A 16,639-nucleotide genomic window follows, 5' to 3' on the forward strand; every position below is an offset into this window, starting at 1 on the left:
TACAAAAAACCAACACAAACATTTCTGATGTCTGGTTAATGATTGATATATGCTGGTAGTATGTGTAATTCACAATATTTTGCTTGATTACATCATGAAGAGAGACGAAGACTTGTCATGAGTAATGCCGGTTAATAAAACCTCCCATGCATTTCAAAAGATTCCAGGAGATTTCAAGTATGATATATTGAACTTGGATGTAAGAGTTCAAGTTCATCTAATGAATTATCATTTCCCTAATCATTGATCTTGATTTTCTTCATGGAAAAAGCTTGTCTTATATATATACTTCAATTTGCCGGAGCTACGTAATTACTGTATAACTTGCAGGGAAAGACTCAATAACACAATATTTTCAATTCGAATTTTCAATTTATTAATTTCATAATAATAAAAAAAAAATTATTACACTTAAGCATACACAATTGATTCAAAATTCATAAAGCAATAAGACATTCATTTTCTTGCGTCTGCCGCCGTCTTAGCGTTGATGACCAGCCTCCAAAGCCAAACGGCGGAAATGCTTCTTCACAGGCTGTATAGTCTTTTGTCGTGATAACGATCTTTTAATTTTTTGCTAATCAATAAGTAGACACAAAAAAAGACCTATTGCAAAAACAATATGCAGCTAAAAAGTCCAAAAGATCTAAAAGATAAAAGCGAATTTGATGAAAAGCACAATATTTACTCGAACAACAATACTGAAAAATATTTTGGTAATAGTGATGGTATTAGACTTTTTCAAGCCTAAGCCACATTCCACTCTTGGCACTGAGAACCGAAGAACTGGGTGAAAAAACTAATGGTATGGGGGTTTTTGGTGTGGTCTTGACTCGGTACTTCGAAAGCAGATTTGCCAGTCCAACTCTAGTCTGCATCATGCCGAACCTCATTCCGACACAAATCCTAGGACCTTCTCCGAACGGAAGCCAAGCGTAGGCATGTCGGTTCTTGATGTTTTCTTCAGTAAAACGATCCGGATCAAACTTTTCGGGATCTGGGTAGATTTCTGGATCATGGTGAATGCCATAAGCTGATATTAGAATAATAGAATCCTTCTTCAATACGAAATCGTGATTCGAAAGTTGATAGTCTTGACCAGCCTTCCGGATCAAAGTATCGACAACTGGATACTTCCGGAGTGTTTCTGAAACGATTAGGAAGCTTATAAGAAAATGTTCATTCCTGGATTCCGGGGTGCCACCAAACACTAATTTTTAGTTCTAAACTACTTGGACTATATCGACCATTTCTTCAGTGGACAAGCATCCATATAATGCCTATAAATTTCTATAAGTCTTGTCCTCTGAAGTCGGATATCTGATTAAAAAAATCGCAGTGTTTGGTGCTAACCCGTCTTTGGTGATGCCCCAGTTTCCCCTACTGTCTTACCATTTATAACTTGATCGACATACTTCATTTCCATACATGCATCATATGTGTACTCCCCATTATATTTCTCAAGAATTCCATTAATTTCCTCCCTGGCTCTATCTTGAATATCTTGATGCTGTGCCAATTCGTAGAGAGCAAAAGCCATGGTTGACGAAGATGTTTCGAATCCAGCAACGAAGAAGAGGAATGTTTGTGCAGCCAATTCTTCAAAGGTCATTTTACCCAGATCCGTATTGTCACCTTCAAGTTTTCCAGTATTCTTGATCTGGATCAGTAGTGAGAGGAAATCATTCCGCTTGATATTGTTCTTCTCTCTATATTCTATAGTTTCTCTGAGAAGTCTCATAAAGAATTCTGAAACTTCTGGCTTTGTTACCTTAGCTTTTAGCTTCCTTGAAAGATTCGGGAAAATACCAATCAAAAATAGCCTTAGAAACTCCAAATTATTGAACTCAAAAGCTCTCTTTCCAATTTTTCGGAATTCGGTATTAGGATCTTTCAGACTGTTACACTCAACTCCGAAAGCACAGTTCCCGATAACATCTGTGGTGAATCGGGCGAGAATATCCTTAATTTCAACCTCTTCGTTTTTCTGAGCAATAGGTTCAAGGTAATCCTGAAATTCTTTAGCAACTGCAATGATCGTACTGTGCATCATCTTCATTTTGCCAGAAGTGAAAGTTGGACTAAGTTTGCTTCTTACATTCTTCCATCTTTGCCCGCTTAAGGCAAATAGGTTAGCAGAAAGAGGATCATCTTTTTCGTTAACATAGATGCCTCTATCATGAAAATACTGAAAATCCTTGACTAAGATATTCTTGAGGAGATCTAAATCCAATGGAATGTAGACATGTTGAGTAAATAAGTATATCCCACCGAGAACATGCTTTTTCTGTCCCTTCAATTTCTTATAGGTTTCAAGTAAAATCTCAGACAAGTGATATTTATAGCCAACACCCCATATATTTCCCAATGGAAATGTTGGTTTCACGTACGGTATTCCATTTTCCTCACAGAAGCTATACTGCTTCTTCACCCACAAATATCCAACAGTCACAAATGTTATTAAACTCAATAGGATTATACTCCAGTCCATCTCTACACTCACAATATTTTGAAGGTGAATTGAATTATGTTGATTGTGCTTCTAGCAAGAATGATACAAAGACTGAAAATATTTTTATTCCACTGCGAATTTTATACGATTAAAATCTCCAACACATGTTTTCTTACTTATATAAGTTTGTTCCAGTATTAGTTATGTTTTGATCAATACAGTCTAAAACTTCCAACGGCATACGCACATGCGCATATTACACTACGTACTTAAGCTAGGCAGTAAGAACAAATTACAGAAACAAACACGAAATTCCATAAATTTTACCATCAATTTATACTTCAATTAAAAATTGGGAAGATGCTAAATTCTCAAAAGCCATATATTTATATTGATCAATTTTTATTTCAGCTTAGTAGATTATATAAACATTTGTCGTAAGTGTAACGTATGACTTCCAAACCTAAAAATATATTCAAAGTATATTCAAACAGCAAATATCACAACTGGGATCAAGCATTTTAATCCAAATGCCTTTCAAGGCAACAGAATGCAAGTCTTTTTTTTTGACGTCCACGTGCCAAACTTATCGCTTCACCTTTGTTCCCAAAAAGCTGCTGAGCAGTTCCTCATAAAGCTTTTGATTTTCCTACACAGTCATATCTTTTGTGACCAAAATCTCATTCACTTATTCCACGATAAGAGCACGCAATGATTAGATAATACGAATGTCCGGTCAATATTTCTTAAATTTTTGTTAGCTTCAGCCAAATTTCATCCTTGCTGGTCAAAATAAATTCACAAGGGTCATAGGTTATTTCGGTAGGCGTTCTTGTACACTGGGACACTTTATATTTACTGATGAAATGTGCCAAACAAACCTTGGCCTGTAGCATTGCGAAGCGATGTCCTATGCAAGAGCTGGATTCTTGTCCGAAAGGAAGCCAAGCATACTGATGCCGCTTCCTGCATTGCTCTTCGGTAAATCGATCTGGATCGAACTTATCAGGATTGGGGTATATATTCGGATCACGATGAATGGCATAAACCGGAATGAGTAGATACAGACCCTTCTTCATCATATGCAGGCTATCGCGAACTGGGTAATTATAATGCAGTTGCCAGTCCCAGTAGTTAAAAACTGGGTACTTCCTTAGTGTTTCTGTGTAATGAAACATTCTTGCGTGATTATTTCAACAAATCAATATTAATATGCGTATACCTTTAAGTATCCTATCTAGATATTTAAGTTCCCTGCAAGCTTCGTAAGTTAGTCTGCCGTAGTCCTTCAGTATCTGATGAATTTCTCTTCTAGATCTGTTTTGAACGTTTTGACTAAGGGCTAATTCATAGAGAGCAAAATTCATGACAAAAGTACTAATCGTCAGACCTGAACTAAATAAGTCCATAGTTAATTCAGAAATATCAAGCAACGCTGAGCTATCCAATTGAGCTTTGTTATTCTCAATCTGATGCATACTCTTGAGTTGCATCACAAGGGACAAATCATCTCTTTTCTTCGATCTTTTCTTAGGCTTCCTGTTAATTGCATTCTCAAAAAGCTCACCTAAATTATCCAGGTCGTCTACGTTAATTCTTATCCTCAGCTTTGAAGCAAGGCTTGGAAATAAAGTAACAAACCAAAAGCGAAGAGTTTCTTTTGATCTGATGTTAAGCGATTTATTCGGCAGATGATATAGCTCAGTCTTTATGTCTTTATGGCTATTGCCTTTTGCTCCGAAAATATAGTTTCCTAAGACATCTGTTATGAATTCGAATAGGATGCCTTTTATCTCAACATCTTGACCGAGTAGAGGTGTCAAGTGTGTATCAAGCCTTTTATGTACAGAAGTTGGATCTGGAAACGTTGTTTTCAACTTTTCCCAGGTAAACATAGGAGACACTTTTGACTTTTGGTTCCTGCACTGTCCTGGTGCAGTAAATGCGTAATTCAATCTACGGTTACTACCGTTTGGATCTTTAAAGTACTGGTTATCTTTAGTCAAGATATTCCTAATTAGATCAAGATCTGTAGGGACAATGAGAGGTTTTGTGAAGAAATAAACACCTCCGAATATATCCTTGCCCTTTAAGTCGTTGTAGGCTTCCTCTAGAAACATTGCCAAATGCCTCGTTGATCCAATACCCCAAAGATTTCCAAGTGGAAAGGTCGGTCGTATAAAGGGAACCTTCCTCTTCAACCAGTAGTCGTACATTCTCTTGATAAATATATACGCAATAACAATTAAAATCACAAAACAACCAAAATACCAATTCAGCTTCATCTTCAGATTGATCAACTGTGAGACTATTGAACGGCAAACACTGAAGTACACGACAACTTCACAAGTACTGTAGGACCTACAGCGAAGTCAATTTTATAGATGAAATATTTCAAAAACAGAACATTTGGCAGTATTGGTAAAATTTTGTATTTCGATTTTGGCTAGCGACCGATAAAAAAAAACGTAAGCAAAAGATATTTCAGAGAGATATTTCAAGTAATCATGATGAGGTATATTTTTTGTACATAAAACAAAAACACAAATACGGGAGTCATTGATAAGATTTGGTACTATATAAAGTTTGAAAAGTAATTTAAGATACGAAATATAAGAATGTATTAAAAGTCTTATACACGGGTGTCACTCTAAAGCCTTTCTAATTTCAACCACATTCCACTCGCTGGGGTCACGAATGCAAATCTCGAATTTAAGGACATAGGGATAGGTGTCTTTTGAGTTACGTTAACTCTGTACTTGTTGATGATTGTTGCCAAGCCAACCCTTGTCTGCATCAATCCAAATCGCATACCAATGCAATTCCTGGGACCTTCTCCAAATGGAAGCCAAGCATAGGGGTGTCGGTTCTTGATGTTCTCTTCGGTGAAACGATCCGGATCAAATCTCTCAGGATTCGGATAGATTTCTGGGTCTCGCTGAATTGCGTAGACAGGTACGATAACTGACATTCCTTTCTTCAAGACATGATTGGTTCCAGGGACTTGGTAATCATTGGTTGCCACTCTGAGGAGGTTATCAACAATCGGGTACTTTCGCAATGTTTCTAGAGAAATGGAAGTAAAGTGAAAGGATTAGGTAACACTTCAATAAGTAAATGTTTAATGATTTTCTCTACCTTTGATAACCCTTTCAAGATACTTAAGTTCCATGCAAGCATCATAAGTGAATTCACCCCCATGCCTCTCCAACACAGAACTGATCTCCTCCCTCACATGATCTTGAATATCCTGATTAAGAGCTAATTCGTAGAGAGCAAAAGTCATTGTAGATGAAGATGTTTCAAATCCAGCAATAAAGAATAGAAAAGTTTGAGCAGCTAGTTCTTCAAAGGTTATTTGTCCTAGATTCACATTGTCTCCTTCCAGCTTTCCGGTATTCTTTAGTTGGATCATAAGAGATAGGAAATCATTCCTCTTCACATTATTCTTTTCTCTGTAGTCAATGGTATCTCTTAGAAGTTTCATGAAGAACTTTGCAACGTCCCTGTCTGTTATTTCCATTCGAAGTGTCTTTGAAATTTTGGGAAACGTTAGAAGGAAAAATTGCTTTGCTACGCGAAGACCTTTAAAATCAAAAAGTTTCTTCCCGACTTGACCAAATTCTGTATCAGGTTCCTTCAAACTGTTACATTCGATTCCAAAGGCACAACTTCCAATAACATCCGTTGTGAAACGTGCTAGGAATTCTTTCATTTCAATTTGTTCTTGTTTTGCTGCAAAGGGTTCCAGTACTTTTTCAAATTCCTTTGCCACTGCTATTATCGTACTATGCATCATCTTCATTTTTCCGGATGTGAATGTAGGGCTTAACTTTGCTCTCATGATCTTCCACTTTTGACCGTAGAGTGAAAAGAGGTGTCCAGATAGGGGATCATCCCGTTCATTAATATAGACTCCTCTGTCATGGAAGTACTGGAAGTCTTTCACCAAAATATTTCTGAGAAAATCCAAGTCCAGTGCAATTGCAGTTGGATTTGTTAGAAAAAATAATCCTCCAAACACTTCTTTTCCCTTCAATTCTCTATAAATGTCTTGCAATTTTTCACTGATATGCATAGACGAGCCCACACCCCCAAGATTTCCTATCAAAAATTTCGGTTTAACATAGGGAATTCCACGATCTGCCCAATATCTGTACTGCTTTTTAGCATAAAAATAACCAACTATTACAAAAGTCACAACACACAACAACAGCATCGTTGAATCCATTTTTGCGAACTTGTATCCCAAACGTACGAAGTGTTCAAGGCTGGGACTGACAGGAAAATACTACAACTCTTCCTAAAAATCTATGGTTTATATGCTGGTTGGATCACACAAACTCTACCACAATTGGTGGAGAGAAATAGAAAAACACACATATAGCACATGTATGTTGTATTTATTCTTTATTCACAATAAAGTAAATGCTTTATAATGGCACAAACACATGCGTACAATATTGTGATATTTTTAGCTTTAGAATTTACATCAAATTTTTCAAATAAAATTTTAACAAATAATGCTAATTTTTAACGATTTCGAATTTGGTTACGCTCTTGCAATTTCTATCAATAAACCTACTTCAAAACGATGGATCATATCGGACTAAGGCCCGAAATCAAGATAGACATTTTGCAAAGATAAAACAGAAATTGATTGGTTAACAATCATCTCTTCAAAAGTTCCTTGAATTTTTTCCAATTTCAACACCAGTCAACCTTTATGATACGTTTTTACCAGGATCGTAGAGTATAGGATCCAGTTTCCTTTCAGATGTTCTAACTCGGTATTTTGAAAGCGAACTTGCCAATCCAAATGCTTGCATTATGCCGAAACGCATTCCGGTGCAATTCTTAGGACCCTCACAAAAAAGGAATCCAGGCAAGTGGACGACGATTTATGATATCTTCCTTAGTAAACCTGTCTGGATCAAACTTTTTGGGATCGGGATAGTATTCGGGATTACGATGAATAGAAAAGACAGGAATTGTGATAAGGGACTCCTTCTCGATAACCTGCTTAGTACCGCAGGTACATGATAGTCTTGTAAGCAAATTCGATTAAGGTTGTCGGCAATAGGATGTTTTCTCAAAGTCAAGTCAATTTGATAGAAGAAGTACTTCAAAAAACAGAACAAATCATTTGGCAGTTTTACATTTTTGTATTTCGATTTTGGCTAGCGACCGATGAAGAAACCGTAAGAAAAAGACATTCCAAGTAATCATGATAAAGCATATTTTCTGTATATACAACAAAAAGACAAATGTAGTAGTTTTAGATAAAGTTTGGTGCTATCTAAAATCTAAAGAAGTTAAGATACGGGGCATAAGAATGTGTTGGAATCCTTGTAGATGAATGTCACTCTAAATCTTTTCCATTTTCAACCACATTCCACCCTCTGGGGACAGAAATGCAAATTTGGGGGAAAAGGACATAGGGATAGGTGTCTTTTGAGTTACGTTGATTCTGTACTTGTTGATGATTGTAGCCAATCCAACCCTTGTTTGCATCAAGCCGAAACGCATTCCAACGCAAACTCTAGGACCCTCTCCGAAAGGAAGCCAAGCATAGGGGTGTCGGTTCTTGATGTTCTCTTCGGTGAAACGATCTGGATCAAATATCTCAGGATTTGGATAGATTTCTGGGTCTCGCTGAATAGCGTAGACAGGTACGATAACTGACATTCCTTTCTTCAAGACGTGATTGGTTCCAGGGACTTGGTAATCATTAGTTGCCACTCTGAAGAGGTTATCAACGATCGGGTATTTTCGCAATGTTTCTAAAGAAATGGAAGTAAAGTGAAAGGATTAGGTAACACTTCAATAAGTAAATGTTTAATGATTTTCTCTACCTTGGATAACCCTTTCAAGATATTTGAGTTCCATGCAAGCATCATAAGTGAATTCACCCCCATGCCTCTCCAACACAGAATTGATCTCCTCCCTCACATGATCTTGAATATCCTGATTAAGTGCCAGTTCGTAAAGAGAAAATGCCATTGTGGATGAAGACGTTTCAAATCCAGCTACGAAAAACACAAAGGTTTGAGCAGCTAGTTCTTCAAAGGTTATTTTTCCCAGATCCACATTGTCTCCTTCCAGCTTTCCGGTATTTTTAAGTTGAATCATAAGGGATAGGAAATCATTTCTCTTCACATTATTCTTTTCTCTGTAGTCAATTGTATCTCTTAGAAGTTTCATGAAGAAATGTGTTACATCTCTGTCTGTTATTTCCATTCGAAGTGCTTTTGCTATTTTAGGAAAGATCTGAAGGAAAAATTGCTTAGCGAGGCCAAGACCAGTAAATTCAAATACTTTCTTCCCAACTCGACGAAATTCTGTATCAGGTTCCTTCAAACTGTTACATTCGATTCCAAAGGCACAACTTCCAATAACATCAGTTGTGAAACGTGCAAGGAATTCTTTCATTTCAATTTGTTCTTGTTTTGCTGCAAAGGGTTCCAGTACTTTTTCAAATTCCTTTGCCACTGCAATGATTGTACTATGCATCATTTTCATTTTTCCAGATGTGAATGTTGGGCTCAATTTTGCCCTCATGATCTTCCACTTTTGACCGTAGAGTGAAAAGAGGTGTCCAGATAGGGGATCATCCCGTTCGTTAATATAGACTCCTCTGTCATGGAAGTACTGGAAGTCTTTCACCAAAATATTTCTGAGAAAATCTAAGTCCAGTGCAATTGAAGTTGGATCTGTTAGGAAAAATAATCCTCCAAACACTTCTTTTCCCTTGAGTTCTCTGTAAATGTCTTGCAATTTTTCACTGATATGCTTAGATGAGCCCACACCCCCAAGATTTCCTATCAAAAATTTCGGTTTAACATAGGGAATTCCACGATCTGCCCAATAACTGTACTGCTTTTTAGCATAAAAGTAACCAACTATTACAAAAGTCACAACACACAACAATAGTATCGTTAAATCCATTTTTGGGAACTTGTATCCCAAACGTACGAAGTGTTCAAGGCTGGGACTGACAGGGAAATACTACAATTCTTCATAAAAATCTGTGTTATATATGCTTGCTGGTTGTTGGATCACACAAACTCTACCACACGAAATACAAAGGTACACATAAAGCTCAAGTATATAGTATTTATTCTTTTCATACACAAAAATAAATGTTTCATAATGGCACAAACACATGAGTTTTATACAAAAACTGATTCCAATATAGTGATATTTTTAGCTTTCGTATTTATATCAAATTTTTGAGATAAAAATTTGGCAAATAATGCTGATTCTCAACAATTTTGTATTTGGTTACACTGTCATGATCTCAATCAATTAATCTGGATCACACCAGACGATATTCAGCAATCAAGACAGACATTTCGACAAGGTTCAATAGAAATTGATTGGTTAACAATCATCTCTTCAAAAGCCTTCTCTATACTTTTTCCAATTTCAACCACATTCCTCCTTTGGGAGTCAATATGTTTTTACCAGGATCATAGAGCATAGGGTCTAGCGTCTTTTCAGATGTCCTAACTCGGTATTTTGAAAGCAAGCTTGCCAGTCCAACCCTTGTCTGCATCATGCCAAAACGCATTCCGATACAATTCCTAGGGCCCTCACCAAAAGGAATCCAGGCAAGTGGATGACGATTTTTGATACCTTCCTTAGTAAACCGATCTGGATCAAACTTCTCAGGATCGGGATAGTATTCGGGATCACGATGAATAGAGAAGACAGGAATTAATATAAAGGTCCCCTTCTCGATGATATGCTTAGTACCAGGAACAGGATAATCTTGACCACATATTCGAATAAGGCTTTCGGCAATAGGATGTTTTCTCAGAGTTTCTAAGAAAGAAGATGATAAATAGTATTTTCAAAAAGGATCCCTGCGAATAGCGACTTACCATTAATAATTTGATCAATATACTTCAATTCCATACAAGCTTCGTAAGTGTATTCTCCGTTGTATTGTTCAAGGACCTTATGAACTTCTTCTCTGGCTCGATCCTGAATGTCCTGGTTTCGAGCCAATTCGTACAATGCAAATGTCATTGTAGATGAAGATGTCTCAAAGCCTCCAGCAAAGAAGACAAAAGTTTGTGCAGCAAGTTCCTCAAACGTAATCTTTCCTAATTCTGTATCATCACCATCAAGCTTTCCCGTATTCATAATTTGTATTAAGAGTGAGAGGAAATCATTCCTTTTGATGTTGTTCTTCTCCCTATACTCTGTAGTTTCCCGCAGAAGTCTCATGAAGAATTCAGAAACTTCAGGCTTATTCAATTTCATCCTTAGTATTTGAGCAATATCCGGAAACATGGACATAAAGAACATACGAAGAAACTCAATAGGACTAAATTCAAAAACTCTCTTTCCGATCCTTAGAAACTCCGTATCAGGATTCTTCAAGCTGTTGCATTCAACTCCGAAAGCACAGTTTCCAATAATATCTGTGGTGAACCGTGAAAGGATGTCCTTTATTTCAATTACTTCATTCTTTTGAGCTGCAGGTTCTAGATAGTCCTGGAATTCCTTAGCAACTGCAACAATCACGCTATGCATCATCTTCATCTTTCCAGAAGTGAATGTAGGGCTTAACTTGCTCCTTAAGTTCCTCCATTTCTGGCCAGATAACGCTAACATGTTAGCGGACAAGGGATCATCTCTTTCATTGCAGTAAATTCCACGATCATGGAAATATTGAAAGTCCTTGATGAAAACATTTTTCAAGAAATCTAAATCAATTCCAATAACAACAGGTCGGACGAAGAAGTGAACTCCTCCAAAAGGTCCTTTGCCTTTGAGTTCATTATAAGCAACATAGATGATTGTTGCAAAATGCTTTTCACCTCCCATACCCTTCAGAACCCCAAAAGGAAAAGTCGGTTTCACATATGGAATACCCCTCTCTTCCCAGTATCTATACTTGTTCCTCACATAAAAGTATCCTGCTACTAGCAGGGACACAAGAGTCACCAAAATTAAATTCAAGAACATTGCAAATGGTTCGGGAAATAAAATTAATTTTTTCTACGCGGTGCCATCTGTTTCACGGTCACACCGAACTGTTTTAAAAAACACATGTGATAGACGATTTATACGGAAAAGTTACGACAAGTCACATGTTTATGTGGGTGTGCTCTTGCCCGTATTACACAGACGTTGCATGATGATGTTGATGTATGATACTCGCTTCCACACCTACGATTATCAACTCCAATGGTATCAGTGTACCAATACTAAACGATGCTGAAATACGCAGTATGATAATTATTTTTATTTTTTGATAAAATTTTTTAATCAAGTGATTCAGCAATTTTCCACAATGATAACTGGACAATTTAAAACCGATTTGTCCACATTTTAATTTGGTGTGGTACGGAAATAACTTCAACGTACTATGAGGCCTTCTCCAACTTCAACCACATTCCACCCTTAGGTGACATAACAGTACTCGCAGGATCCAAAACAGGGGGTATAGCGGTTTTAGAAGATGTCCTAACTCGGTATTTAGAAAGCAGATTGGCCAGTCCAACCCTAGTCTGCATCATGCCAAACCTCATCCCGACACAAATCCTCGGACCCTCACCGAACGGGAGCCAAGCATAGGGGTGTCGGTTTTTGATGTTCTCTTCGGTGAAACGATCCGGATCAAACTTCTTAGGGTCTGGGTAGATTTCTGGATCATGATGAATGCCATAAACAGGAATTGATGTTAATGTTCCTTTCTCGATTACATGTTTCGTTCCCGGAACTTGATAATCTTGTACGCAACTCCTTACAAGAGTGTCTACAATGGGATGTTTTCTCAATGTTTCTGTTAAAAAAAAAGTTTTTCAGGTCAATTTTAATCTTCTAATCTTTTTAATTTTAATCTTCTAATATTAAAAGTCTCACTCACCGTTAATGATTTGATCGATATATTTCATCTCCATACAAGCTTCGTAAGAGTATTCACCGTTGTATTTCTTTAAAATATTGTTCACTTCTTCTCTGGCCCTGTCCTGAATATCCTGATGCTGAGCTAGTTCATAGAGAGCAAATGTCATAGTCGATGAAGAGGTTTCATAGCCCGCAATAAAAAACAAAAACGTTTGTGCAGCCAATTCTTCGAAAGTCATTTTTCCTAAATCCGTATCATCACCCTCGAGTTTTCCGGTATTTTTGATTTGAAGTAAAAGTGAGAGGAAATCATTCCTCTTGATATTATTCTTCTCCCTATACTCTGTAGTTTCTCTTAGAAGTCTCATGAAAAATTCTGAAACATCGGGTTTTGTTATTTTCATTTTCAACAATCTTCCTAAATTTTGGAAGACAGCCAGGAAGAAGATACGTGTAAATTCTAATCCTGTGAACTCAAACACTTGCTTCCCAATCCTTCGGAATTCCGTATCAGGATCTTTCAAACTATTACACTCAATACCAAAAGCACAGTTCCCAATAACATCCGTGGTGAATCGGGCGAGAATATCCTTAATTTCAACTTCTTGATTCTTTTGAGCTATTGGTTCCAAGTAATCCTGAAACTCCTTAGCAACAGCAATGATCGTCCTATGCATCATCTTCATCTTCCCGGATGTAAAAGTTGGACTAAGTTTATTCCTCAAATTTCTCCATCTTTGTCCAGCTAGAGCAAAGAGATGCCCAGAGAGAGGATCATCTTTCTCATTGGAGTAAATTCCACGATCATGGAAATACTGAAAGTCTTTCACTAAAATATTTTTTAGAAAATCCAAATCGGTCGCTAGAACAACAGGTTGGGTGAAGAAGTAAATTCCTCCAAATACGTCTTTTCCTTTCAGTTCCTTGTAGGCTTCAGTAAAGATTTCACTGGTGTGCCTGGTAGTTCCCATTCCTTTAAGGAGTCCATACGGGAATATTGGTTTCACAAAGGGCACTTCTTTCTTTTCCCAATACTGGAACTTATGCTTCACGTACCAATATCCTGCTACTAGCAAAGTTACTATTGTTACAAGTATCAAATTCCAATCCATTTTGATTTTTTTAGTGATCAAAATCAAACTACAAGAACCCTTTCGACTTCACGGTAGCTCTTGGAATAATTTTCAAATGACGAACTACCTAGTTTATATACCTGGTGGAAATTTTACTCTGTATTGGTAATATTATTACAATATATCACATATCTATATCCAGATAGCACCGCATTGAAATCTTTTCATTTTGAGATAAAAGTATTAAATTGTGATGTATATGTTATTAGGAACCAGTCATTTGAATCTTGTACATTCGATTTTGGGTATTTGTATTGTGTTTTTATCATGTTGCCTCATGAATAACTTTAAAAGCATTGCATTATGAAAAAAATGTTAATATTTTTTACACGATCTTTTAAGAGTGTGTGATATACATAGTTTGAAATACCGTTTTTGAACTTGAAAATAATAATATTCTCTCCGACAATCACCAAAAATTTTCCTATAAATTTAATACATATATTTTTTTTATATAAAGGGTATGAGAAATTTTACGTTTTTGCGGGTAATTTTTTACCTTGTATGTTTTTCGTGGTTGTATAGAATACGAAACATAGTATATACTACACGATCGATTTTCATTGATAACTTGGCCCATACCAACAGAACAAAGGTACTCAGATATACATAAACAAAGATAAACAAACAGGACTGTTTTTAAATTTTTTAATCAAGTGATTCTGCAAAATTTTCAAAAATACCTTAATACTTTAAGATCAATCTCATGACAAATATGTAGACTTATAAATATATTTTCAAATTTAGGTTATATTTGTCTTTTTTATTTTTAATGGCTCCGGCACACCTTTTAGATCAGGAAAATTTCATGAAGCCGCAATTCGGATCCTTTTCTTTCTCACATGCTTTGCATATGTCTATCTCATTCTCTCTCACTCTTCTTCTTCTTCTTTTAAACATCACTCCAAATTCAATTTGGCTCAATCGAATTTGCTGTGCGAAAGAATGAGATAGTAATATGCAAAACATTTGAGAAAGAAAGGGTTTCGAATTTCGACTTCATGAAATTTTGCTGATCTAAAAGGTGTGCCCGAGCCATAAACACATTAAATCTTATCCAACTTGAGCCACATTCCACCCTTAGGTGACATAACAGTACTCGCAGGATCCAAAACAGGGGGTATAGCGGTCTTAGGAGACGTCCTAACCCGATATTTCGAAAGCAAGTGTGCCAGTCCAACCCTAGTCTGCATCATGCCAAACCTCATTCCGACACAAATCCTCGGACCTTCCCCGAACGGGAGCCAAGCATAGGGATGTCGGTTTTTCATGTTCTCTTCGGTGAAACGATCAGGATCAAACTTCTCTGGATCAGGGTAGAATTCAGGATCATGATGAATGCTATAAACAGGAATTGTCATTAGAGTCCCTTTGTCGATTACATGTTTGGTTCCCGGAACTTGATAATCTTGTCCACAACGTCTTACGAGGAAATCAACTATTGGATGTTTTCTCAATGATTCTGTAAAAAAAATTGAAGTTACATTCATAAACCAAGGCACAAAGGTCTAACAACTTACCATTAATGATTTGATCAAGATATTTCATCTCCATACAAGCTTCGTAAGTATATTCACCGTTGTATTTCTTTAAAATCCGATTGACTTCCTCTCTGGCCCTATCCTGAATATCCTGATGCTGAGCTAATTCATAGAGAGCAAACGTCATAGTCGATGAAGAGGTTTCATAGCCCGCAATAAAAAACAAAAACGTTTGTGCAGCCAATTCTTCAAAAGTCATTTTTCCTAATTCCGTATCATCGCCCTCGAGTTTTCCAGTATTTTTGATTTGAAGTAAAAGTGAGAGGAAATCATTCCTCTTGATATTATTCTTCTCCCTATACTCTGTAGTTTCTCTTAGAAGTCTCATGAAGAATTCTGAAACATCTGGTTTTGTTAGTTTCATTCTTAACATTCTTCCTAATTCTTGAAAAACGGCCAAGAAGAAAAAGCGGGTAAACTCCAATCCTGTGAACTCAAACACTTTCTTCCCAATCCTTCGGAATTCCGTATCAGGATCTTTCAAACTATTACACTCAACACCAAAAGCACAGTTCCCAATAACATCCGTGGTGAATCGGGCGAGAATATCCTTAATTTCAACTTCTTGATTCTTTTGAGCTATAGGTTCCAAGTAATCCTGAAACTCCTTAGCAACTGCAATGATCGTACTATGCATCATCTTCATCTTCCCGGATGTAAAAGTTGGACTAAGTTTATTCCTCAAATTTCTCCATCTTTGTCCAGCTAGAGCAAAGAGATGCCCAGAGAGAGGATCGTCCCTCTCGTTGTTGTAAACGCCACGATCATGGAAATACTGAAAATCTTTTACTAAAACATTCTTGAGAAAATCCAAATCAGTTGCTAAGCCAACGGGTTGGACGAAGAAATATATGCCACCAAAGACATCTTTTCCTTTAAGTTCTTGGTAGGCTTTAGTAAAGATTTCACTCGTATGTCTTGTACTTCCTATTCCTTTAAGGAGTCCATATGGGAATACTGGTTTCACAAAAGGGATTCCTTTCTTTTCCCAATACTGGAACTTATTCTTCGCGTACCAATATCCTGCTACTAGCAAAGTTACTATTGTTACAAGTATCAAATTCCAATCCATTTTGGTATATTTTTAGTGATCAAACCACAAGAACCCACTTCACTTCACCGGAACTCTTAGAATACTACGCAAATAACGAAATATCACCTAATTTATATATTTAGGAAGGAGTGTATATCTTTATTGGCGGTATTTTTTGCCATATCTATGTATATTTCGTATCTATGTACACATATTACCGCACTGGAATCTTTTCATTCTGAGATAAAAATATTAAATTTCTTTTTATATATTGGTGCCAACCGGTTCAATTTTTGGTAGCCAATCTGTGTTTTTGCCCTCTTGAGAAATTGCCTCTTTTTTTCTTATTTTGTAAGATAAATAATAGGTTTGAGAACATGACGTTGCAAAAAACTTATTCACCTTCTAAAATTCTCATATTGAGTACTATGCCTTTGAACTCTTTTATAAAAATTCTTATTTAGTTAAAAGAAGCAATATGAATCATGAACTTTTATTTTACATAAATGAAATACGTAGATACGTAGATAATATACGTTCCTTATTAGACGATATATCAATATTTTAAGATTGTCTTAAAATTTGTTTCAATATTCTTGTTTTAAGGATTTGTCAA

The 16,639-nt window shown here is 36.5% G+C and overlaps 7 protein-coding genes across 10 annotated transcripts in view; 1 reads left to right on the forward strand and 6 right to left on the reverse strand.

Annotated features, from left to right (window-relative positions):
- The window catches only part of LOC129798183 (sodium/calcium exchanger 1), a 326,830-nt gene that overhangs the window by 228,288 nt on the left and 81,903 nt on the right, over positions 1–16,639 (forward strand). The window lies entirely within an intron of this gene.
- On the reverse strand, positions 353–2,576 carry LOC129798199 (probable cytochrome P450 6a14). Its single transcript, XM_055841223.1, has 2 exons — positions 1,393–2,576; positions 353–1,147 (listed from the first exon to the last, which is right to left on the reverse strand). The coding sequence occupies exons 1-2, from the start codon at positions 2,489–2,491 to the stop codon at positions 732–734; spliced, it is 1,515 nt and encodes a 504-aa protein (XP_055697198.1). The 5' UTR covers positions 2,492–2,576; the 3' UTR covers positions 353–731.
- On the reverse strand, positions 4,871–6,834 carry LOC129798209 (probable cytochrome P450 6a14). Its single transcript, XM_055841231.1, has 2 exons — positions 5,591–6,834; positions 4,871–5,518 (listed from the first exon to the last, which is right to left on the reverse strand). The coding sequence occupies exons 1-2, from the start codon at positions 6,681–6,683 to the stop codon at positions 5,103–5,105; spliced, it is 1,509 nt and encodes a 502-aa protein (XP_055697206.1). The 5' UTR covers positions 6,684–6,834; the 3' UTR covers positions 4,871–5,102.
- LOC129798203 (probable cytochrome P450 6a14) lies at positions 7,598–9,498 on the reverse strand. The gene is made up of 2 exons (XM_055841227.1): positions 8,308–9,498; positions 7,598–8,235 (listed from the first exon to the last, which is right to left on the reverse strand). The coding sequence occupies exons 1-2, from the start codon at positions 9,398–9,400 to the stop codon at positions 7,820–7,822; spliced, it is 1,509 nt and encodes a 502-aa protein (XP_055697202.1). The 5' UTR covers positions 9,401–9,498; the 3' UTR covers positions 7,598–7,819.
- On the reverse strand, positions 9,555–11,506 carry LOC129798210 (probable cytochrome P450 6a21). Its single transcript, XM_055841233.1, has 2 exons — positions 10,339–11,506; positions 9,555–10,279 (listed from the first exon to the last, which is right to left on the reverse strand). The coding sequence occupies exons 1-2, from the start codon at positions 11,429–11,431 to the stop codon at positions 9,864–9,866; spliced, it is 1,509 nt and encodes a 502-aa protein (XP_055697208.1). The 5' UTR covers positions 11,432–11,506; the 3' UTR covers positions 9,555–9,863.
- On the reverse strand, positions 11,708–13,603 carry LOC129798201 (cytochrome P450 6a9-like). The gene is made up of 2 exons (XM_055841225.1): positions 12,336–13,603; positions 11,708–12,251 (listed from the first exon to the last, which is right to left on the reverse strand). The coding sequence occupies exons 1-2, from the start codon at positions 13,426–13,428 to the stop codon at positions 11,833–11,835; spliced, it is 1,512 nt and encodes a 503-aa protein (XP_055697200.1). The 5' UTR covers positions 13,429–13,603; the 3' UTR covers positions 11,708–11,832.
- Positions 14,084–16,128, reverse strand: LOC129798211 (probable cytochrome P450 6a14). Of its 2 annotated transcripts, XM_055841234.1 has the most exons (3): positions 14,970–16,125; positions 14,495–14,911; positions 14,084–14,236 (listed from the first exon to the last, which is right to left on the reverse strand). In XM_055841234.1, exons 1-2 carry the CDS (start codon positions 16,060–16,062, stop codon positions 14,496–14,498), a joined length of 1,509 nt encoding a protein of 502 aa, XP_055697209.1. In that variant the 5' UTR covers positions 16,063–16,125; the 3' UTR covers positions 14,084–14,236; position 14,495. The 2 variants fall into 2 exon arrangements, with proteins under 2 accessions (XP_055697209.1, XP_055697210.1); XM_055841235.1 differs by having other exon boundaries at positions 14,084–14,911; positions 14,970–16,128.

This window comes from Phlebotomus papatasi, chromosome 1 (genome assembly GCF_024763615.1).
Source record: "Phlebotomus papatasi isolate M1 chromosome 1, Ppap_2.1, whole genome shotgun sequence".
Lineage (NCBI taxonomy): Eukaryota > Metazoa > Arthropoda > Insecta > Diptera > Psychodidae > Phlebotomus > Phlebotomus papatasi.